The 26,807-nt window shown below is 39.7% G+C and overlaps 1 protein-coding gene across 3 annotated transcripts in view; it reads right to left on the reverse strand.

The window, feature by feature from the left end:
• Nucleotides 1–26,807, reverse strand: part of LOC124719123 (calcium-binding mitochondrial carrier protein Aralar1) — a 615,804-nt gene that overhangs the window by 14,886 nt on the left and 574,111 nt on the right. For 2 of the 3 annotated variants that reach the window (XM_047244818.1, XM_047244816.1), the window contains exons 16-17: nucleotides 16,805–16,810; nucleotides 3,694–3,784 (exon numbers count right to left, since the gene is read on the reverse strand). In XM_047244818.1, coding sequence (XP_047100774.1) covers nucleotides 3,694–3,784; nucleotides 16,805–16,810 — 97 coding nt within the window. The remainder of the gene's footprint in view (nucleotides 1–3,693; nucleotides 3,785–16,804; nucleotides 16,811–26,807) is intronic. The other variant, XM_047244817.1, reaches the window with a different exon arrangement.

The raw sequence follows: 26,807 nt of genomic DNA on the forward strand, positions 1-26,807 counted from the left end.
ACACTTCACTTCAAAAGATGGTAATGAATATGTATCAACTGTTATATATTCCTACGTAACACACACATATAAGCTCCAGGTAAAGTGGTTGTGTTTCCTCATTTTTTTATACTATAAGACCTCTTATAAAAGCCAAAAAACACATTTACTATGATACTATGACCATGAGAGTTAGTAAGAAACACACAGATCTTTTGTTATGATATCCCAATAAGACATATTGTAAACTCTGCTGTACTTACTTCTCATAATACTGAATTAATATCCGTATGTTCATGCAAATGCAAGAATATCATTTCTTGGAAAGTCAAACCTTCAAATTAGGTAAGTTTCAAAGCAGGATTTTAAGAAAGATATCCATTAGAGACTGTTCAGTAGATTTCACAAGAGTTTAAAATAATTTTGTGTTAACTCCAGGAAAAGGCAACATTTTTACATTTTAAGAGAAAAACTGTTATAAATGATACATAATGATATATAATATTTATTCATGAGAGATAACGTGTTGAGGCTGATACTGCAATTAACATATGTGAAAGATTATAAATATCTATTGACATCACCTTTTGAATGTTTTTTTGCCTGGGCTGCATGCAAGCACATCCATGTCGGCTTTCAGAAACTAAAAACTACATTCAGATTCACAAGCATATTAAAAATAAGCCTATTTTCAGTATCAGATTTTTGACATGCTATATCACTGGTTGGAATTCTTTTATTCTTGCAGAGCATGAGAAGTGAAACTGTGCCACAGAATAATACTAAAACACAGTCACCTGACTTTTATGAAAAATACTCTCTACTATCCAAGTCACAAAGCTGTGTTTCACAAAGTGGCTCATTATCTCAATGTGTGAAAAAAATCCCCCTTCAATAATGTCCAACTTGCATCATCCTACTGATTTTATTTCCTTCGCTTTAGCTACTGTTGTCCTCCTCTGATCCAAATTCTATCCAACCCCAATTGGTAACACAGGAGAAGACCAAGGGAAAAACAAAAGAAAAGGCATAAAGAAAGCAAAAGAAAATGCATAAAGAAATCTACAAACTACAGCATTCATTCATCACATTTAAAAAGTTCATCAGATGGTCACAGCTAAACATTGCTTTGACTCACGCTGATTTTAATAGTGAGAGACTGCTTTGGATTCTTCCTACTTGAATGCCACTACATGGAATGAGGTAAGTTTGATGGCAAAGTCATAGTTTGAAGAATACCTGATGAACAATCATAAACATTTGAAATGTGTACTAAGTCAGGATGCAAATATAAATCTTTGTATTTCACAGATGACAGATCCAGGTCTACCACTGATCAGTGACAATCAACTTCAATTTTCCATTATCTTACTCTCACTTTTCAAACTCCACATACTCGCATACCTTGCACGAAAAGCTCATTTAAGAGAAAGGATGTGGTGGAAAATTGCTTAACCACAGCCTAAAGGACACCTGTAGACAGTAATTATTAATCATTAGCAATAACGATGCTGATACCAACCTCCCTCACATGTTAAAAATGTTAGTGTCTACAGTTACAGAGAACAGTCAACTGCAAAGTCCAAATTTCACTATGTTGTATATCTGGGTTTAATCATCTCATTCTGAGGTATGTTAAAGAAGGGAATTAAATTATGGAAAGCACAGAAATCCTGAATCTGGACTGCAGGATGAGAATTTCAACAAGTTTATATTCAAAGTACAACACATGTACTGTGAGAAATAAGACCAGTTCTCATATCTACAGAAGGAGTTGTCATGCCATCAGCCTTCATTTGTATGGTGATGCAGTAATAAAAAGTAGTAGAGGGTAAGCAACACACAACCACTTCATTCTGCCAAATAATGATATAAGGGAAACTAAAGTAGAAGTCTAAAGTTAACTAGTTCTTTTTCAAGCCAGATTTCATAAATAAATAAATAAATAAATAAAATAAACCTCCACACATTTAGGAAGCAAAACTGAAACAAAGTTTGTAAATTTGTGACAGTATAAAAATAGCTTCCAAATTATATAGCACTGCCTGTCAGAAATTTTACCCCAATTTCCAAAAATTCCAAATGAAATATATCTGACTGTTTCTTTAGGAAATAATAAAGGACAAAATAAAAGATGAGGACCAATAACAGCATTCACAAATGGAAGAGAGCCTCGTAGACACAATATTTGGAAAGAACAAAGGTGATTATGATGGTGAACGACAGTTTCTCTTGACACCTGTCATATCTTACTCCCTTTTCTGTTGGTCCTGGCAGGCAACTTATTAGTTTCAATGACAACCATGACTTTTACTACATAACTTATACTTTGGTCTATTCTATTTTCTAGATATCAACCATTCATCACTGAAATTCACACAAAAGTATACTTCAAATACCAACAGACCATCAGCTCCACTGGGTAGATAGTACACAGTCTTACTGCTACAGGTTTCTAAAGAGATAGGAGCAACTTCAGCTGCTAAGGTAATAGGTGCTTAACAAACCTCATAATGCACTATTTTATAAGCTAAGAAACATTAAACTCATTATTTTAGAAATATGTCCTTACCTCTGCACTGTCTCTTACAGTAGCTAAATCTGACAATGATTATCTACACAGTGGCTGCTTAATGTTTATACATTCGGATTCAGGGACACGTAAAGAAACTTACAGGTATTACATGCTGAGATATTCGGACTATGCTAATGTGCCAGCTGTGCACTTTGGATGAAAAATGCAATGTTGTAAAGTCTGCATTATACAATAAACATAAGCCCTTAGAAGTCTGATATCCCATACAATGTTCACTTGCGAAAAACTGCTCAAGAGAAACAAGCACAAACAGAAACTTACCAGAAATGTTGCACAATAGTATTTAAAAAATAACAGCAACAATAGCATTAAAAGTATCATAAAATGTAATAGACAAAATAATATATCTGCAAAATTGTGATTATGGCTCTCATTGCTGCAAGCCAGTGGCACATATATGCAGTTTATCTGCTAGTGAAAGTAACTGTATTGCAAATTAAAGAACAATTCAGTGTTATTACTCAAATAATCAGTTGCTGGCCACGTACAATTCCAAAATACATTATGCTATCAAAGAGTAACAAAAATCACACAAAAGGCGTACTTACCCAGGTAAGGAACTGGCAAGTTTGTAACCAAGCAGTGAAAATAAAAGATTTAAAAACTTTTGAAATTTATTTCTTGCATTAAAACTATAAGGAAGAGGTTGTTCTCTGTTCTTTACAACTTACAATGTCAACAGAGACAGATAATATTTAAACAACAGATACAGCAAAAAAGAACTGTTCTGAGTGGTTCATTAATGACCACAAAATTGGTAATGGCATTACAACTTCAACAATGAACCTCTGTTGAGATAAAACAAGAAAGGATTGAAATCAGCCAGCTATGGACATTTGTGTTTATCCACCACAGGAAAGTTTTGACCTCTGTAGTGTATTGTTCTTCCACACAAATACCCAGGGAATCAAGAACTACGAAGGATCTAAAATTTTACTTTCAAATCTGATAAAGTGAAATAAATTACTTTTAATAACTGTACAGTTGAAATGAAAAGACAAGAAGTTCAAAAAGCAGAGTCTGAATTAAAACAGGACTCACTCAAGCACTTTCTTAAACTTATGTTTACACAACAGATAATTATCTCACACAAGTTTGAAAAACAGTCAGATACTCACGTTCCTCCAAAGTCGATGAAGAATAATCTCTGAAGGACTTCGTAAGTAAGGAGAGTCACACCAAACTGAGGCGATGATCTGAAAACTCGGGCTGAAATGGAATACAAGCCAATTGATAAGAGAGACATTGCCCAGGAAAAAGAGAATACAGCAAAAAAGTTTGAAGTGCTGAACAAAAGCAAATTTTTATTGTAAGTAAAGAGTAACACTGAAAAGGCATTCACTACAGGGTGGTGGGATTGGCCTCAACTCTATTATCCATTGAGGTGGTGCAGGGGTTAAGGCACTGGACTTTTACTGCAGAGGAAATGTGTTAAAATCTGTGATTTCAATGGTTTCCCTAAATGCTTACACAAACGCTGGTTGTTTCCTTTCAATAGGCCAAGGCTAATTTCATTTGAATTGCTGTCCAATATGAACTTTGAGAGTAGCCTGTAAAAGACCTCTACGCCATCCAGAGTTAAATGACTGATCACATCCACTGCTTTAAATGGTGTATTGTCTTAATCACACAACAGATTTTAAAGTTCAACTGCAGTATGAAGGAATAACATTCAAGGAACAGCAGATCTGCTGGAGGTTAAAATGAATGTAACCATGGAAATGACAATTAAAATTAGATGGACTGTTCCGCAATACACTTTTTTGTGACCAACAAATAGATAACCTACAGTTATTTTTGTCATGTAGAATGATGAATTATAAACAATGATATGTAAAGAAAGATTACAATATGAAGTTTTCATTGCTGTGACTGTGGGTAGGTGCACTGGATTACTACTTTCAACAGGACTACACTGCCACCTTAATATCTGCAAGATTACAAAAATATTTACACTGTTGTAGCTGTAACTGTAAACTAACAATTTTATGTAAGCTCTTTTTGACATACCCACAGTGTACAGGTTATGAAATCATGCTGTGCAACAAACCACACATTTGTTTTCATATCACTGTAACAGACTGTGATTCTGAAGTAAAACAAAATTACTTTTACGTTAGTTATTACAGTAAATATATAAATTTGAGTATGTGCACAAGATACATTACCACATCATGAAAAGAGAGTATAATATTAAAAAATATAAGTGTACCCTCATGACAAGACAGTGTCATTCAAGTGGGGCACATCAGAAGTGCCACATGTACCTGAGCATACCGTCTGATACCAGTCACGCTAATAGAGTAATACAGAGTAGTATCACCAGATGGCTGTGGTCTCATGAATAATAATAAAGGTTTTCTACATTTTTTACAAACATACATGAAACATTAGAATGCAATATGAATCATTTAAAAATGGAAAAAGAGTACAATATCAGGCACATAAAATGGAAAATACACTACTTAATAATATTTCATCAATTTTCACATTTGGAAAAATTATTTCCAGTAAGGGAGTTAACATTAAACACTTGTCACATGCTAAAAGAACGACATAAGTGGGGTACAATGTAAATAACAGTACGAGACTTGCTTACTTGATGGGACTATGGTAGTAGACATTGTATTGAAATTTTGCAATTATCGTGCCATTTTACACAATTATTTAATTGTAATGCATACATCAGAACACAGAACATGGCATAAACGTAATAGCATCTTGGCATGTTACAGTAACAGTTGTACACATATTGGAAGATACACACCACAACCTAAGATCAAGGTTATTGATTTAAGGTGAACACTTGCATATTCCAGCGACAAAATCTCATTATTGAACTATACACTTTAAGAATTAACTTCTTAAAAGTAATGTCACTTAAATGCAATCCTGCATGCCTACGGCACTCGTTTAAATAATGAACAAAATTTTGTGTAGCAGCTCGGCATGTAGACACTGGGATGGATTATTGACACACACTTTAGATTTGACATATCCCCATGAGAAAAAAATCCACAGGACTCAAATATGCACTGCTTGAGGGGCAATTTATGTCACCCCTCCTAGAGATCAATTTGCCACGGAAAATTCCATGAACTTGCAGTACAGACTCACTGGACATGTGTGCTGTGGCTCTGTCTTGCTGACACCATGATCTTTGGTTATAACCAGGAAAGTCTTGAAATTCAGGTGTCAAAAAGTCATTTAAACCAGCACATAACTTTCCCAATGCACTATAAATGCATGAGTGCTCTCATCCTCAATAAAGAATGGGCAAATTATTCCTAAAGCTGTCATCATAGGCCATACAGTGACTTTTGGCCAATGAAAGGGTCTCTCGTGCTTCTGTTTAGGATTTGTTGCAATCCAGTAGCAGCAACTCTTATTGATGTGACCATTCAGGTGAAAATCTGTCTCGTCAGAAAACAATATGTTAAATGTCACATCATTAACAAATCCTGAGGCTTTAATCTTGCACCAACTGTATTTTGTAAGGGTTCAGTCTAAGGTCTTTTTACAGAATTCAATGCAATGATGATCTATTCACATAGAAAAAACTTGCATCCTTACAAATTGAGAGGTTTGGTCTATTACAAACAGAACAATTTGTATTCTCCACGGATTTGTACGTTCTTGATGATCACCGAGTGAGGTGGCGCAGTAGATAGCACACTGGACTCGCATTTGGGAGCACGTCAGTTCAATCCTGTGTACGATCATCCCGATTTAGGTTCTCTGTGATTTCCCTAAATTGCTTCAGGTAAATGCCGGGATAGTTCCTTTGAAAGGGCATGACTGACTTCCTTCCCCATCCTCCCCTAATCCAATGAGACCGATGTCCTTGCAGTTTGGTCTCCTCCCCCAAATCAACCCAATCTTCTTGATGACCTTCGTCGCCCAGATTTCGGTTTGACCAGTGCTGAACTGGTCTCCTAAAATGTTTTGATCAATTTTGGGATAAGGGGATACTTAGGACATAATTTATATTATGCAATCTACATCACTGCAAAATTTCCTCTGTGCTACACTCAATGAACCACCATTTTTGTAAAATTATCACACACAGAATGCACAGTCTGCTCCTGAGAAGTGGTCCATAGTGACTGAATTACTAAGGGCCAAGCAAGCGATGAAAGTACCCTCACTGTCCTCCGATATGTTCGGCATGCACAGTGAGCTCTTGAAAAATACACTTTCTGTGGAGACACCCTGCACTATGTCTGGAGTAAGAAAATAAGAGAAGACAATTTTCAACTGGTAAAAGTTTTCTGTTTATTGATGACAATGATGACACTAAATGTCAAGGTAACAACTGACTGTATCTGGTAGTATGTAGCAAGCAACCAATCCAGACACATACGGCATTTCTTGATGTGCCACACCTCTACGACTCTTGTCTTGCCATGTGGACACAGTTATATTTTTTAATGTTCTATTCTCTTTTTCCCATGGGGTTGTGTTATTTTAAGCATTTATTCGAATTTGTATATTTGCTATAATAACTGATGAAAGGTAATTTTGTTTTACTTCAAATCCACAATCCGTCATGACGGTACGAGAACAAATGTGTGGTTTACCACACAAGATGATCTCATAACCTATAACCTGTGGTTATGTCAAAAAAAACTATGTAAAATCGTTAATTTACAATTACAGCAACAACAATGTAAATATTTTTGTAATTTTTGTAACCTTGCATATCTGAAGATGGCAGCTTAGTCCTATCTAAAATTGCTACACCACGAAGATGACGTTTTACAGACGCGAAATTTAACCGACAGGAAGATGTGTGATATGCAAATGATTAGCTTTTCAGAGCTTTCACACACGGTTGGCGCCGGTGGTGACACCTACAACGTGCTGACATGTGGAAAGTTTCCAACCAATTTCTCACACACAAACAGCAGTTGACAAGCATTGCCTGGTGAAACGTTGTTGTGACACCTCGTGTAAGGAGGAGAAAAGCGTACCATCATTTTTCCGACTTTGATAAAGGTCCGATTGTAGCCTATCGCGACTGCGATTTACCATATCACGACATTGCTGCTCGCGTTGCTCAAGATCCAATGACTGTTAGCAGAATATGGAATCTGTGGGTTCAGGAGGGTAATACGGAACGCCGTGCTGGATCCCAACGGCCTCATATCACTAGCAGTCGAGATGACAGGCATCTTATCCACTTGGCTGTAATGGATTGTGCTGCCACGTCTCGATCCCTGAGTCAACAGATGGGGCCGCATGAACAGTTCGCTGACGTTTGCAGCAGCATGGACTATCAGCTCGGAGGCCATGGCTGCGGTTACCCTTGACACTGCATCACGGACAGGAGCGCCTGCGATGGTGTACTCAATGACGAACCTGGGTGAACGAATGGCAAAATGTCATTTTTTCGGATGAATCCAGATTCTATTTACAGCATCACGATGGTCGCAACCTTGTTTGGCAACATCGCGGTGAATGCACATTGGAAGCGTGTATTCGTCATCACCATACTGGTGTATCACCTAGCGTGATGGTATGGGGTGCCATTGGTTACACATCTCAGTCACCTCTCGTTCGCATTGACGGCACTTTGAATAGTGGACGTTACATTTCAGATGTGTTACGACCCGTGGCTCTACCCTTCATTCGATCCCTGCGAAACCCTACATTTCAGCATGTCCTGTACGGGCCTTTCGGGATACAGAAAATGTTCACTGCTGCCCTGGCCAGCACATTCTCAAGATCTCTCACCAATTGAAAACGTCTGGTCAATGGTGGCTGAGCAACTGGCTCGTCACAATACGCCAGTCACTACTCTTGATGAACTGTGGTATCATGTTAAAGGTGCATGGGCAGCTGTACCTGTACACGCCATACAAGTTCTTTTTGACTCAATGCCCAGGCGTATCAAGGCCGTTATTACGGCCAGAGGGGGTTGTTCTGGGTACTGATTTCTCAGGATCTATGCACCCAAACTGCGTGAAAATGTAATCAAATGTCAGTTCTAGTATAATATATTTGTCCAATGAATACCCGTTTATCATCTGCATTTATTCTTGGTGTAGCAATTTTAATGGCCAGGAGTGTATTATAAACAATTATGTCCATGCACAAAATGCAATGTTCTTATAATTTATAGTATCATCTCTATCACCATCTATCATACACAAAACAACATTTATGCAGTAAAATAGAGTAAGTATGAAACTAAACTGTGATGTGGTGTGTAAGGGAGCAGACACAATTCTTAGGTAGATAAAAAATGTCATTTCCATCATACCCATATGTAATTTTTGCTTTTTTCCATTTAAATTCACTTTAACCTCCAACAGAAAAATTTCCAGTAACACGAACACCCCTTAATAATAAGCTTAAGCACCGATAATGAAGCATTGCTTTGAAATGCAGTATATATTATTGATTAACAAAATATTTTGCTCTTCCGACAATCAACAAAATGTCATTTAATCCTGAATTTATCTCACTGTCTCAAGTTGCAAAGAAAAGTCACTGTGAAAAGAATACGATCTTGAGAGAGATCAAATGGACACTACTGCCACCCCTCCCCCCCTTACCAAAAGCCCACTCGTAAAATGTGATGTCCTGGTAACAATGGAAGTATTGTGATGTTGATAGTAAAATATATGGACATTGTCAAAATCAGAGTTGGGGCACTCTTCTGCCCCAGACAACTGAAGCCAGAAGTATTTACAGAAACTTTTGTAGCATCTCAGCAACTGCTGAACAAACCTGACACAATTTTTCAGTTATGAGACAGTACTGATCTTACATGCATTAAAGTTGACAAACCTGTGCAGGTGATCAGGCAGAAGGGATGCAGTCTTACCAGGGGAACATTACATCCCACATAAACAATCCCTATTTGTGGGCACCACGGGGATTTACTACGTTAATTCCTTGAGACACATGTGCCCTGCCAAAGGTATGTACTGACACAACAATCGACTGGTTTTTATGGTTTTGCCAGCAAAAGTGACTAAACTGTCAAAGAGTCACCCTGTATTGCTGGAGGTGGAATGGCCCAGTCCACCAACAGCAATGGAGGGGAATTATGGACAATATTATCACTCGTGCCCTGCAAAAGATCAGAAAAACCACTAAACACTTGTCAGCCAAATGCTCAAAAATATGCACCAGCGGGCAACAAAAAGATGGGGTGGCAGATGAAGTGGCAGAAAGCAACCCCAATCCCCTGCACAGTCTGCTACAGCAGGTGACACTAGTAGTGGCAGTTTTAACCCAGCCACCACTTTCATAGCAGACTTTTGATACTATCAGTAAAGGAAGCCTTAAAAACTTAAAAGAAAGAAAAAAGCCTATTCCACCTGTTTATGATTTCTACCAACAGAATGTGCTGAGACTTTGTATTTCACTCGTATTGTATCTGCATGTCACTCAAGTGGCCATTACAAAATGTAGCAACATCACTGTCATGTACAGAGCAAAGTATTTCCTTTGCTGAAATGACTGAGGACCAGGGTAGCCCATCTAATTCAATTACTTGTGTGTCTGACTAAATGCCAATCTTAATAGTAATATAGAAAGACTGAAACCATCTGGAGGGAAGGGGGAACACAGTAGAGGGTGGAGAAGAGAAGGAAGTGATGTGGCAAAAGAAGGGTGGGGATGGCAAAGGGAAGGGCAGAGGGGTGGCAGGAGTTGCAGGCAGGGAAGAGACAATGAGTGGAGGAACTTGAGTTGCAGGGAGAGGAGAGGGGAAGGCATGGGAATATAGAGAGGATCTAGAGTGCAAAGAGAAGAAGGGGGGTTGAGTGTAGTAGAACAAGGAGGAGGCAATGGAATGGAGATGATTCTGCAATGGGTGAGAGAGGGGCACAGAGAAGAGGAGACGGAGGAAACAACATTTGAATAAGATCTGCATGAAAGCTTTTACTGTTGATACAACTTAAATCTACTGTAAAGAGGCATCAATTTCTTGCACCAACAATCATGCAAATATTAAAATTTTTTGCTGTTTGATTATTTTACGTATGCAGATGGATCTATCGAAGAAGCTAACACAGAACAGCACATCAGTTTAAATGCAACTTATTTAAACAAAATTTCAAAACAAGCCATGCACACTGCTGTAAAACGGACTGAAGTATTAGTGTATTAATCCAAGCCAGCCATTCTAGAACACACTAATGTAACACAAACTATACTATACACAGAAAGCAATTTTTATGTTCCATTTTTACTATTAATGTAATCAGTGTTATGCTCAAATATACAGCATTTTTTCTGTCCCAGTTTGAAAATGATTTCAAATTCGGTAAAAATATACGGTATCTAATATCAGATTATTACAAAACTTTATAAATCAACTTAAGTTTACTGATCCACAATGTCTTTAAAGCATTTTCCTCATTGGGTGTCCCATTCCTTTTACTTTATATGTTCTGCTCAATGTTGTGTCAATGTTTGTCCCAAAGACACAGAAAAATTGTAAGTTAACTAGACTAAATTTAGGAAACAGTACTAAATTTATTTTGTTTGCATAAAACATGTCAAATGCTGCAATGAAAAGGTGGAATTATGTTTCAGTGCAACAAAAGACTAAAACAGACAAAACAAAATAAAAATGACTTTGTGCAAACACCTTGACACCTCTACAGCCTTGCCTTATTTAAACTGCTGACAGTTAACCGTTTTTGTACTTTATCTGAAAACATACAACAAAGTGACTTTGAAAAACTTGACAGTGAGCTTTCAAAATACCCACAGCTGTTTACCTTACACCGCTGTAAGTGCATGACTGCGGGTTAGAGGTCTCGCATTCTACTTACGTTCGCTTTCTATCTGACAATATACAAGAGACAAATTTTTTTCACTACAATCTTGCCCATCTCATTTCAGTAACCTATTAAAATTGTACCGTTATCATTTATGAAGAAACTGTCTATCAACTGAGAAATCATGCAATAAATACACTGCCTGACAAAGGAAGTGAAGCACCCAGAAGACATTGTCGGATGTCAATGAAACTTCGTACAAATAAGTATCATGAGGAGCTAGGTGTAAGTGATATGACTTGCAGTTCTTTGTGACCAGCAGAATGGCAACCAGAGGACAATAGAAATGTCTGCATATAGATTCATTACCAGGTTTAGTTTGGTTTATAAAGGGCACGAACAGCATTAGATGTTGAGTAATAATGCTGAAGGGCACAGCAAAGCTACATACTCGTGTGAAACAGTGTTATCAGCATGTGACAGGTTTCAAAAGTGGCCACACTCTGGGTCTACATTTAACTGACTGGTCAAATAGTGTAGTATCCAGATTTGTGAAACATTCAGATGTGACAGTGGCACGATGTCGGACTGCGCAGGAATGTGACGATAGGCATATTTGTCATTGAGGTTCTGGTCAACTGTGCCCGTGCACTACAACAGACGATTGAAGTATTGTTGCACCGAGCAGATCTAATCACTTCAAATCTATGTCTCCCATCTGAGAACATGTAATAGATGGTCTGCAACATTCCAAGTCATCCTGGACCACTGGTTGGAGAATAGCAGCAGCGAGACTACGGAATTACCGTCCCAGGTGGAGACTGCCGTTAACTCCACAGCACAAACAGCTGCGTCTGGACTCGCGCTCTGACCTGGAAGCGTGGACTGCCAACACATGATAGCACACTGTGTTTAGCAATGGGTTGCATTTCTGCGTAGTGAGAATGGAGGCATCCTGGGGATCGGTTCCATTCTTTCAATGTTTTGGAGGCACACAGTGGTGTTACTCCTAGTGTTACAGTGTGGAGATCCATCTAGTACGATTTTGGTGTGTGGTTGGCAGTGAATGAGGAAACTTTGATGGCACGACAGTACATCACAGACATCCCACGTCCACACACATTCATTTTGATGCGACAGTATTGTAGCACCATTATTCAACAAGACAATGTCAGTTCATACACTGCACGTATGTCTGCGAACAATACCTGTGACACTGAGGTACGGTCAGCAAGATCCCCCACATCTATCCCTGATAGAACAAGGGTGAGACCAGCTCGGAGATCGACTCTGTCCTACTACCAGTATCCCAGATGTCAACGATCAGTTATGACAGTTAAGAGCCAGCTTGGCTCAGGAGAGAATACAACAGCTTTAGGACACCCTTCCCTACCAAATCAGTGCATGTGTTTAGGCCACAGGAGGTGCAACATCATATTGATAAGCAGGCTCATATGTTCATAAATCTGACTCAATTTTGTAATCACTGAAATAAAATCACGTACACTTTCAACCTGTGAAGTTTCATTTTGTTTGCTCTTCCCTTCCGGGTGATTTACTTTTTTTGTCAGGCGGTGTTTAATGTAATCCCTTGTGTTGGATCACTAACGTTTGATAACTTCATTCACTTATTTACAGATATTGTACTGAAAACAGGATTCAGGGTGGTTTCATTTTAATGTTTTGTGAGGACTGCTGAGCTTTGTAATTCTAATGCAAATGCTTGACGCACAGCAACCGTTAAATAACGGCTTAAAAGAGGACATCAGCGAACTTTCAGGAAGTAAAATATACATTTTAATTAAAATATGGGATAAACATTTTAGTTATGTTTGCAATAAAACAGTATAGTGCCCTCTCTTGTGAAAAGTAACAGGTATATTAACTAGCAATTAATATCCAGAATTGGCATAGTGGTGAAATTTATGTGAGGCAGACAAGCTGCACTGTGTCTGAGTGCTGAACTGAATGTAAATATTGTATAGAGCCAGTGACGGTGGAACTTAACCGTACACGAAGATCTTTTTTCATGCTGCATCTTACTGAGACCGTACAAAGTCAGTGTGCACTAAAAATTTAACAGACACAGTGGCTATAATCTTAGCTGAGGCGGGGGCCCCGTGCTAGAAACAGAATGTTCAGGAGAACTAAAATTAAAAAAACTTGAGTCAAAGGAAATCGGGATTGTAAGGGTGCCCTTAGTTTTTCTTCTGGCCCAGGGGGATAAGGGGAGTGGGTCTTCCTCTCCACCATCCATTTGCTGCATTTGTGACATCCAAATCTGGGTGGCCAGGTTAATGTGACTCCACCGATTATAAGCCAGACCAATGCTGCAAAAAGACACACATATGGAGCTATAGACAGTCAGCTCCTGATGAAGGTGGTGAATATTCCCAAATGCTCCAAATAGGATGCAGCATGAACACCAAGGATGCCATTCTAAAAACTCTATGGTCCGATGTTCCACTCTATGCCACGGGCTCTAACAAACGAGAAAACGCTGACCCTAAGTCTGCTGCTTATTTTTTTAATAGACATATGTGTGTTTAAGCATTCCATACCAGTGCATCAAAGAAATGAATAACAAAGATTACTTGCTCTCCCCTCCACAGCTTAAAGTTATATTCTCCAACTCGGGAAGAAATATCTGCTCTACAAACACTGAAGAAGGCGCTATACATTGTATTAATGGAAAAAATGCTATTATTCTTTGCAGGAATTCTGAATGATAATTTAATATTATCAAAATCAAGCAACATTCTTCAGTTATACTCTGAAGTTTGGCACTTTGTATTAAGCTGTTACAAACGTTATAATATCTGTTGTAGTTTAAAAATATAGCTATAAATTTTGACGAGACTCCTGCACTGTAAAGGAAATTATTTCATTTGTAAGTGATGGCAGAATAAAATTCTAAGTCCTTATTTTCAGTTTTGTACCTTGCTACTTACTGTAGATACACAATAGTGCTCCACAATAGTGCTTATTCACTCAAAGGCCAGAAATGGCGTCAAATGAACATACAGTTTTAGAGCTGAGCTTTCAGTGGCCAAAACATGTCAGACTGCTGTCAACTGAAACTGTCGGACAGATATATGGAGACACATGTTACATTACTAGGAAGTTTATTTATCTGTAGCAGAGATGCCTCTGTTACAAGCCAGAGATGTGGCATTATATAGGACCACTAAATTTCCTACTACACAAAGAACAGAACACTTCATTTGTTCTGTCTACGAAGTTAAATTAAATTCTGGTCCAAACAGGTATGGCATTTTAGGAGCTGCTACAAACAGGAACTGAACACATCTAGATCTAATAAATGGATAAAAGGAAATAGCAATCTATAGTCTCCTAAGTGAAGACACAGGGTTTTCACAACAGCAGAGACATTTGAATACAAAACAATGCCTCAGTACTTACGCAAAAGGGCGGATCAAAAACCGGTAATGCAGGTGGGCGGGCAGATGCCCCCAACAGATGATATTAGAGAGAGAAAAAGAAAGAACACTGTATTACTATCTGCACATGTCAACAGAAAAGTATGCTCTCATTCAGACGGTAAAAGCCAACCAGTATACCGATCCGCCCTTGGAAATTAATTGTGACCAGATCTGATCTGGGTAAAATGCAGTTGATTAAATTAAAAGTGCCACTTATATGCAGGTGCATCTAAAAGATATCAAGGCAGTGCAGAAAAAAATTAAGATAAAATTTGGTGTCCACTGCAAGTACTTAATAATGACACATTGACAATGTACAGGCAACCACTCACTGTACTGTTGTATCATTTAACACTCAATATGCAATTTAACAAGATTAAAATTGTCATTAAGCCTTTGGGAATTTTCCTTCCTCAGAGAAAACAAAAATAAACACAGATACTGCATGAAAAAGAGACACACAAATACATACAGAGACAATGTGCTTGTGTATGTGTGTGTATTTGTGTGTCAGTCACCTCCAAGGAAGGAAATGATCTTAAAACCTGGCAACGATTTCAATCATGTTTGTATGCTTGTTGATTGCTCACCTCAGCTGTATGGCAAGCAGTTACCTTTAGCCTTTCCATTATTTGTAGTCTACCAATCATTTTTTAGTGTTATATCAATAATGACAAACATTAAAATGTAATAACTATCAGATAAAGACTGGAGAATTCTACTTACTAAATGTTTACAGAGTTGTGCAGAACAGAAAGCTACACAACACTTACTTTCTGAAGCAAAGATTTCTTTGAATAATAAATGAGTGGGGGCTCAAAGGGATGTCAATGAAACTACGTTCCAGACCAAGATTGGTGATCGTAATCCGGCCATTCGACACACAGATTTCACTTGTAAGGAAGTTTGTATCACCAAAACAGTAAAGCAAAACACATTAGATCTCTTAAACAGCTGCAGTTTTCAGGGGTGCTGACTGCACAATGTTTTGGGCATAGAAGAAAATGTAAAACTACTCCTGTGGGTCAGCCATACTGCACTGCTACCCTCCCTAATATCTGAAGTACATTCCATATAGTCCTAGATATAATCACTGGGGCTCAGCTACATGAGCTCGATAGCTCCAGCCATTAGAGTGATCTTGAATGATCCTCACATCAATCGAAGATATAGTTTTTGCTAGGTGGAAGTGATAACTATTATCTCAGAAGATGGGGCTGGTAATGTTATGGTCCTCACTTAAATGACAGGCAAACAAGAGAAACATGGCATCCAGCAGATCTGTATAACTGTTCTGATTCAATGTATCTCTCATGTTTATTGAAGGATCAACTTTTGTGACACTGAATTTCCTGCTGCTTGTAGTTATTTTTATTTGTTGTGTACTGTACATAATGCTCATAGTTGCTACTTATCTAATACCTGTTTATATTCTACTTCATGCACACCCTATTTATAAACAATAATAATGTAAGAATGTTATAACCCATGTAACAAGCTATGTATGGTACATTTCATTTGTATGTGATGACAGAATACAATTCTGATTCTGATTATCAGTTTTGTACCTTTTTACATCCTGTAGATTCACAAAACGTTAACATCACTCGAAGGCCAGAAATGGTCTCTTACCAATTTCAATTTCAAGGTTTACAGTCGAATTGTCAGAGGCCAAAATATGACACACCGCTATCAGTTCAAACTATGGGACAGACTTATGGAGACACATGTTACAGTACTAGGAAGTATTTTTATGTGTAGCAGAACTGCCACTGTTACAAGCCAGAGATGTGACATTAAGTAGGACCAATACATTCCCTATGACATGAATAGCAGAACATTCCATTCATTCTGTGTACAAAGTTAAGGTAAATTCTGGTCCGAACAGGTGTGGCATTTTAGGAGATGCTACAAACGGGAACTGAACACACCTAGATCTAATAGAAGGGTACAAGGAAATCACAATCTATATTTTCGTAAGTGAAGACACAGGGCTTTCACAACAGCAGAGACATTTGAATACAAAACAATGCCTCGGTACTTACTCATTACTTACACACAAGGGCGGATCAAAAACCGGTAATGCAGGTCAGAGGGCAGATGCCCCCAACAGACGATATTAGGGAGAGAAAAGAAAGAACACGGTATTACTATTTGTACATGTCAACAGAAAAGTATGTTCTTATCCAGAATGTAAAAGACATTCAGTATACTGATCCGCCCTTGGAAATCAACTGTGGCTGGATACGATATAGGACAAACACAGATGATTATAATAAAAGTGCCACTTATATACCAGTGCATATGAACAGATATCCACACAGAGCAGAGGAAAATAAAGAATTTAATTTGGTGTCCACTACAAGTTCTCAGTAACAAGAACAAATAATGGAAAGGTGAAGGTAACCACTCACTGTATTGTTAAAGCATCACCAGTCAGTAGGTACTTTCACAAGATTAAAATTGTCACTATGCTTTTGGGTTGTGTCCATCCTCAGAAGAAACTAAAAGAAACACAAACACTGTACGGGAAAAACCACCACACACACATATATACCACATGTATATGTGTGTGTACTTCAGTGTTACTCAACTCCAAGAAAGCAAAAATTCTTCCAACTTGGAAACAATTTCAATCATCTTTTTATACCTATCGAGTGCTCAACACTTCAAATCTAAGGTGAGCAGTTTCTACTGGTCTTTCCATTATATGCATTCGATCCACAACTTTTCAGTGTCGTATTAATAATGACAAACATTAAAAAGTAATACCTTTCAAATAAACCAGAAAAATTCTGCTTGTCCAGTACTCGCAGACATTCACAGAACAAAAGTCTACAAAACACTTGCTTTCAGAAAGAGAGGTTTCTTCATCAAACAGAAGAGTTGAAGTAACATCACCAAAGTGAACCTCCCCGTTAGCCTAGAGTTGTGTGCCAGACCGAGATGGCAAATCGTAATCTGGCCCATCCATCACACAGATTTCACTTGTCAGAAAGTTTGTATCTGCACACAGTAAGCCAAAGGGCACATTAGATCTACGTAACCACTGAAATCTGCAATGGCACTGGCTGAATAACATTCCGAGCACAGGAGACATAAACAGACAATTACTCCTGCACTTCAGCCACATTTATGCACATTCCTTGAAGTTCCTGATATAATGAGCACAGTTCAACTACAAGACTTGATGGCTCCAGACATCACGAAACACAAGTGATCCTCATACCATCTCCAGAAGAGGGAGCTGGTAATGACACTGTCCACATTTGAATAACATGCAACAGCAGAACCACAGCATCCAGGAGTTCTGTATTTCTGTTCTGATTTAATGTATCTACAATATCTATTGAAATGCCAACTTCTGTGTCACTGAACTTAGCAGTTATTTTTATTCTCTGTGTACTGTACATAGTGCTTGTATAGTCTGTTGGTGAACTCACGAGTGAGTGAGCAAGTCCCCACTCTGCCTCGCCAGTAAAGTCAGAAGGTGCTTCTCCAGGCTGTTTCACAATGTAGTACCAGCCCTTCCGTAGTGTACACTTTAAATTAGTGACGATGCAGTATTCAGATACATCCAAGCATGGCTTATTTTTACACAAATGAGTAGACACTACTGGAATGCAGAAGATGGTTTACCTCACCCGATGCACAACTTTACATAGTAAATTACTTCAACGTAGGAAAAGAAATCACGAATCAGGGTTTCTATATTTATTACACATATAGGGCTGAATGACTGATCTGATTGCATGTTCACCTACTATTAAAATAACACAATATAGTGCAATTATGCTGTAGAATTTAAGGCTTATTCTAACAATAATGCACTTGCTTACACTGAGTGGATTTTTGGCCAAAAACAATTCTGGAGTGATGCTGTTGCCTTCATATTGAGACAACGTGAATTTTTTTCCCAAAAATAAAACCTCAAAGGGCAGCTTTTTATAAACACAGATGAGATTAAAAATGCCCTGCTGAGAGGGGTACAAGCTATCGCAAAGACAGAGTCTAATAACTGTTTCCGTAAATGGGAAAAGCACTGGAATAAACGTATACTACACAATGGGAAATATTTTGATGAGAATAACATTGATGTAGACTAATACATAAACTCATTATTGGGTCCAATAATCAACACTGTTGCTTCCACTAACATTGTCCATGCTGCCACCAATGCCACGATCCCAACAATATTTTCAAAGCATAATGTTTTTTTGTTGCCCGCACAAGTTTCGTCAATATAAAAGACTATGATCTTGCTCTCTTAAAATCCTTATTTGTACCAAGTATTTGCATCGCCAGTCAATTACACCACTTATTTCAATTAGAATCTTATTTTTACTGAGTGGTCTCTTTCAGGTAAAGCCCATGTCATGCTGTATCCTACGGAAAATATCTTTCTGCCGAGAAAAATGGATTTTTTTTGTTTTACAACAGTAAGTAAGTTGTGTAATGTTGGCACTATTCTTTCATCTGCATAAAAGTCCCCTACCATTTGTCAAATCACTGATTTTGGAAAGCCGTGTGCAATAACGGGTTTCTTCCCAAATTTCTGAACACACTTTCTTGGCTATTCTAGTAAACCATGTGGTTTATTTTCGCATTCCTCCATGTTGTGTCCTCTTATGGGAAGGCTGACTTTTGTATAAATTGCAGCCCTCTGATTAGGACTATCAAAATTAGCCCTCAGTTCTTTGTGCATACTCTTTAATTCTTGCTGCAATTACATTAGAGATGACCAAATGCTCTTTATTGTGAAGATATTTTTTCTTTGTATCTTGGCCATCATCTTGCAATGTAGTACACTTATCCATCATTTCTGAGTAACTAAGTACATCACAAAATGTATTAACTGAGCTGACCCATGCAAGTAACTGCATATGGTACTTTTGTATAGCTTTTATGTTACAATGCTACAATCAGTTTAGGCACAAATATTTTATATTATTTTAAAAACAATCCTATTGTCACAGATGTACATTACAGAGGCAAAAATGCTGAGGATGACCATTGGTGCAGAATAGAAGAAAAGCATTTATTCTCTTTGAAAATGATATATTCTTTGGACTAATGAGGCTTTGGTGCCTACTGTCAGAAATCAATTGACTTGGAAGTCAATCGTTTAATGTGGTGAAGAGTATACTAATTACTGGTACAGACTGCACTGACTCACTGTCTGGTGCATGTTTTTCCATCTCACACCACCTGCGTATCTGGTCTCTTACTGTAACTAAACTCACTGGTCCTGAAAGCTGGCATATTTACAACTTTTGTTGGTTTTTGTTTGTGTATATATGCTACTGCTTGAAAATAGCTGCTTTTCCATTGTTATTACATCAATTTTATGTACAATCTCATATCACTTATCATGATGTATTTCAGATTATAGGCCTTTTACATCTAAAGTGTTGAAAAGAATGAAAGACTTAAGAAAAAAAAGAAAAACGTCGGATCAACTTCTCCACACGTAGAAACTTTGGGATACTACGAAGTAAGTTGGAAATGGGGACTTCCTTGGCATGGGATAAAGTATTTTCTGGTTTGAGTGATATATATATATCTAAAAACAAAGATGATGTGACTTACCAAATGAAAGTGCTGGCAGGTCGACAGACACACAAACAACCACAAACATACACACAAAATTCAAGCTTTCGCAACAAACTGTTGCCTCTTTCCTGATGAGGCAACAGTTTGTTGCGAAAGCTTGAATTTTGTGTGTATGTTTGTGGTTGTTTGTGTGTCTGTCGGCCTGCCAGCACTTTCATTTGGTAAGTCACTACATCTTTGTTTTTAGATATATTTTTCCTACGTGGAATGTTTCCCTCTATTATAACTATATATATATAAAATAGAGGGAAACATTCCATGTGTGTGTATATATATATATATATATATATATATATATATATATATATATATATATCTCTAAAAAGAAAGATGATGAAACTTACCAAACAAAAGCGCTGGCAGGTCGATAGACACACAAACAAACACAAACATACACACAAAATTCTAGCTTTCGCAACCAATGGTTGCCTCGTCAGGAAAGAGGGAAGGAGAAGGAAAGACAAAAGGATATGGGTTTTAAGGGAGAGGGTAAGGAGTCATTCCAATCCCGGGAGCGGAAAGACTTACCTTAGGGGGAAAAAAGGACAGGTATACACTCGCACACACACACATATCCATCCACACATACACAGACACAAGCAGACATTTGTAAAGGCAAAGAGTTTGGGCATTTTTTGGGCAGAGATGTCAGTCGGGGCGGATGTACAGAGGCAAAGATGAAGTTGAAAGACAGGTGAGGTATGAGCGGCGGCAAATTGAAATTAGAAATTAGCGGAGATTGAGGCCTGGCGGATAGCGAGAAGAAAGGATATGCTGAAGGGCAAGTTCCCATCTCCGGAGTTCTGACAGGTTGGTGTTAGTGGGAAGTATCCAGATAACCCAGACGGTGTAACACTGTGCCAAGATGTGCTGGCCGTGCACCAAGGCATGTTTAGCCACAGGGTGATCCTCATTACCAACAAACACTGTCTGCCTGTGTCCATTCATGCGAATGGACAGTTTGTTGCTGGTCATTCCCACATAGAACGCTTCACAGTGTAGGCAGGTCAGTTGGTAAATCACGTGGGTGCTTTCACACGTGGCTCTGCCTTTGATCGTGTACACCTTCCGGGTTACAGGACTGGAATAGGTGGTGGTGGGAGGGTGCATGGGACAGGTTTTACACCGGGGGCGGTTACAGGGGTAGGAGCCAGCTTCATCCTGACCCACAACTTCTTCACTTTTGAAGGCCAGACATACCAACAATTAAAGGGAACAGCCATGGGTACCAGGATGGCCCCCTCGTATGCCAACCTATTCATGGGTTGCTTAGAGGAAGCCTTCCTGGTTACCCAGGCCTGCCAACCCGAAGTTTGGTACAGATTTATTGATGACATTTTCGTGATCTGGACTCACAGTGAAGAAGAACTCCAGAATTTCCTCTCCAACCTCAACTCCTTTGGTTCCATCAGATTCACCTGGTCCTACTCCAAATCCCATGCCACTTTCCTTGACGTTGACCTCCACCTGTCCAATGGCCAGCTTCACACGTCCGTCCACATTAAACCCACCAACAAGCAACAGTACCTCCATTATGACAGCTGCCACCCATTCCACATCAAACGGTCCCTTCCCTACAGCCTAGGTCTTCGTGGCAAACGAATCTGCTCCAGTCCGGAATCCTTGAACCATTACACCAACAACCTGAAAACAGCTTTTGCATCCCGTAACTACCCTCCCGACCTGGTACAGAAGCAAATAACCAGAGCCACATCCTCATCTCCTCAAACCCGGAACCTTCCACAGAAGAACCCCAAAAGTGCCCCACTTGTGACAGGATACTTTCCGGGACTGGATCAGATTCTGAATGTGGCTCTCCAGCAGGGATACGACTTCCTCAAATCCTGCCCTGAAATGAGATCCATCCTTCATGAAATCCTCCCCACTCCACCAAGAGTGTCTTTCCGCCGTCCACCTAACCTTCGCAACCTCTTAGTTCATCCCTATGAAATCCCCAAACCACCTTCCCTACCCTCTGGCTCCTACCCCTGTAACCGCCCCCGGTGTAAAACCTGTCCCATGCACCCTCCCACCACCACCTATTCCAGTCCTGTAACCCGGAAGGTGTACACGATCAAAGGCAGAGCCACGTGTGAAAGCACCCACGTGATTTACCAACTGACCTGCCTACACTGTGAAGCGTTCTATGTGGGAATGACCAGCAACAAACTGTCCATTCGCATGAATGGACACAGGCAGACAGTGTTTGTTGGTAATGAGGATCACCCTGTGGCTAAACATGCCTTGGTGCACGGCCAGCACATCTTGGCACAGTGTTACACCGTCCTGGTTATCTGGATACTTCCCACTAACACCAACCTGTCAGAACTTCGGAGATGGGAACTTGCCCTTCAGCATATCTTTTCTTCTCGCTATCCGCCAGGCCTCAATCTCCGCTAATTTCTAATTTCAATTTGCCGCCGCTCATACCTCACCTGTCTTTCAACTTCATCTTTGCCTCTGTACATCCGCCCCGACTGACATCTCTGCCCAAAAAATGCCCAAACTCTTTGCCTTTACAAATGTCTGCTTGTGTCTGTGTATGTGTGGATGGATATGTGTGTGTGTGCGAGTGTATACCTGTCCTTTTTTCCCCCTAAGGTAAGTCTTTCCGCTCCCGGGATTGGAATGACTCCTTACCCTCTCCCTTAAAACCCATATCCTTTTGTCTTTCCTTCTCCTTCCCTCTTTCCTGACGAGGCAACCATTGGTTGCGAAAGCTAGAATTTTGTGTGTATGTTTGTGTTTGTTTGTGTGTCTATCGACCTGCCAGCGCTTTTGTTTGGTAAGTTTCATCATCTTTCTTTTTAGATATATTTTTCCCACGTGGAATGTTTCCCTCTATTTTTTTTTTTTATATATATATATATATATATATATATATATATATATATATATATATATATATATATAGTTATAATAGAGGGAAACATTCCACGTAGGAAATAGATATCTAAAAACAAAGATGTAGTGACTTACCAAATGAAAGTGCTGGCAGGTCGACAGACACACAAACAAACACAAACATACACACAAAATTCAAGCTTTCGCAACAAACTGTTGCCTCATCAGGAAAGAGGGAAGGAGAGGGAAAGACGAAAGGATGTGGGTTTTAAGGGAGAGGGTAAGGAGTCATTTCAATCCCGGGAGCGGAAAGACTTACCTTAGGGGGAAAAAAGGACGGGTATACACTCGCGCACACACACACACATATCCATCCACACATATACAGCTGTATATATATGTGTGGATGGATATGTGTGTGTGTGTGTGTGTGTGTGTGTGTGTGTGTGTGTGTGTGTGTGTGTGTGTGTGTGTGTGTGTGCGCGCGAGTGTATACCCGTCCTTTTTTCCCCCTAAGGTAAGTCTTTCCGCTCCCGGGATTGGAATGACTCCTTACCCTCTCCCTTAAAACCCACATCCTTTCGTCTTTCCCTCTCCTTCCCTCTTTCCTGATGAGGCAACAGTTTGTTGCGAAAGCTTGAATTTTGTGTGTATGTTTGTGTGTCTGTCGACCTGCCAGCACTTTCATTTGGTAAGTCACTACATCTTTGTATATATATTTTTCAGCCTCAGGTCACACAAATAGTATCATTACTGGTTTCAAGTCATCAGATGATTTGTTCTGAAAAGACAGAAAAAGGGGACATTAAAATAATAGGAAATTTGATGCACAAATTCGTTTGACGACAAATTTAATTAATAGAGATAGTGGTTTCAATCTTGAAACTTCCTGGCAGATTAAAACTGTGTGCCCGACCGGGACTCGAACTCGGGACCTTTGCCTTTCGCGGGCAAGTGCTCTACCATCTGAGCTACCGAAGCATGACTCACGCCCGGTACTCACAGCTTTACTTCTGCCAGTATCTCATCTCCTACCTTCCAAACTTTACAGAAGCTCTCCTGCAGGTGGAGAAAGTTGCAGGAGAACTTCTGTAAAGTTTGGAAGGTAGGAGACGAGATACTGGCAGAAGTAAAGCTGTGAGTACCGGGCGTGAGTTGTGCTTGGGTAGCTCAGTTGGTAGAGCACTTGCCCGCGAAAGGCAAAGGTCCCGAGTTCGAATCTCGGTTGGGCACACAGTTTTAATCTGCCAGGAAGTTTCATATCAGCGCACACTCCGCTGCAGAGCGAAAATCTCATTCTGGTTTCAATCTTGATAAATCCTGGAATCCGGCACTTGCTGTAATAAACTTGCAAAGATGTTGTCACAGTGCAGCTCACAATGATATATCGATACACCAACACAGATCAACTGCGGAGTCATAGATACAACTCGTGCATTATGCACATCTCTGCCACCCAACGTCTCTGGCGCATTTGCATCTGTGGCCGCATGCGCAGTCGCGTGGTAAAACAGTATAAAGGGACGAAGCGAGCACTGGAGCAGCAGTCTTGCAGCTTACTCTGAAGATGGCTGAACGTTACACAGCCGAAATATTAGAAGAAGAAGGAGATTTCTTGCGGCTGCACACCCGAAACTTAATGGAACAGTCTTTGCGCCATCAAAACCTGTCGGATGAAGGTTTGGGGACAGTATGTTATAGTAGGTCGAGGCCGGGACACTTACAGAAGTGGAGAATGTATTGTGAGGCTGTCCCATCTGCGTGGTTGAGAAAAGATGGTGATGGAGAGAGGGGTCCACATAGCTTGGGTAGTGAAGCAGCCATTGAAATCAAGTATGTTATGTTCAGCTGCATGTTGTGCCACAGGGTGGTCTAGTTTGCTCTTGGCGACAGTTTGACTGTGGCTGTTCATCCCCATGGACAGCTGGTTGGTAGTCATACCAATGTAAAAAGCTGTGCAATGATTGCAGCAGAACCGGTAAATGACATGGCTGCTTTGACAGGTGGCCCACCCCCGGATGGGGTAGGATAAACCTGTGACAGGACTGGACTAGGAAGTGCCTGGTGGGTGGATTAAGCAGTGGGAAATCCAAGTGCAATACCTGCCCAATCCACCCTCCCAGCACTTCATACTCTAGTCCTCTCACATTTTTATCCTACCCCATCAGGGCCCAGGCCACCTGTGAAAGCAGCCATGTCATTTACCAGCTCTGCTGCAATCACTGCACAGCAATTTACATTGGTATGACTACCAACCAGTTGTCCATCAGGATGAACAGCCACTGTCAAACTGCAACTGAACATAACATACTTGAGTTCAATGGCTGCTTCACTATCCGAGCCATGTAGTTCCTTCCCTCCACCACCAACTTTTCTGAACTGCGCAGATGGGAGTTAACTTTGCAACACTTTCTCTACTTCTGTAATTATCCCACCCTCAACCTACGTTAACACACTGTCCCAAACCATCCACCCAACAGTTTCCACACCCTCTGTTCTGTCACCTACTTCCCATTCTTATCTCCCATCCTGTTTATTTGGGGCCCTCTGCCAATGCACCCACTTGTCTTTCCCTGCTCCCCTCCTTTTTCCCCCACCTCTCTGCCCCACAATGTCCTGATGCTGCTCTTGTTGGGTTGGCATTCTAGACCCTGCACACACACACACACACACACACACACACACACACACACACACACACACACACACACACACACACACACCTGTCCTCTCCCCACCCCGACACCATTATCCCTTCCGCTTCCCCACTCCCTCCAGATTGCTGCTGCATGCATCTCATGTGATAGTTACATTCTGGCCCGAGATGCTGGAGATGGCAGTCATGTGTGCATGATATGTGCTTCCTTGAATGTGTGAATGGTGTGTGTTTCTCTTTTGCTGATGAAGGCCGTGGCCGAAAGCTTTATGTAACTGTCTTTTAACTGTGCCTGCCTGCAACTTAATGTGTCTCATTTGCAGTAAATAGCAGTTTGTCTTTCCTACATTCTAAATTTTGTATTTTGATATTTTAACATCCCCTTTTTCTCTCTTTAACTCAAACTGGTAATCTATGTTGACTTTCAGAGAAGTCAAAACTGGTAATGATACCATTTGTGCGATCTGAAGCTAAAAAGTGTGATTAGAAAATTTCATTTACAAGATGGTCACTGTGTTTCGGTAAGGTAGTACGCCTACTCTGGGGAAAAAAAGAGACAATTACACTGAGAAATAGTGGAAGTGTTGTACTTACACACACAATAAACCACATTGATAATTTCTGTAATTTTCTTAGTGTGAACGATCCTTGGTGTGACTGATTATTGGTTTCAGGTTTCGAACTGAATTGAAGATTATATTTTTGCACACATTATTATGACAACTAACCTAGTTGTTATTGTTAGGTACTCCAAGCAGAGGTCTAATGTCTGCACTTCAAGTGCACTGCGAGGACTTGAGATGGATTCTTGGTGCTTGTTACTTCCTTTGATGCACGTTAATTTTCATGTACCGGTATTGTTTCGCAGCTTCTAAGAAGTTTCCAGGTTCTAAGAGATAAGAAAACCAGTGACATCTTAATAAATATGGTACTAG

Source organism: Schistocerca piceifrons, chromosome 10 (assembly GCF_021461385.2).
Source record: "Schistocerca piceifrons isolate TAMUIC-IGC-003096 chromosome 10, iqSchPice1.1, whole genome shotgun sequence".
NCBI classification, from domain to species: domain Eukaryota; kingdom Metazoa; phylum Arthropoda; class Insecta; order Orthoptera; family Acrididae; genus Schistocerca; species Schistocerca piceifrons.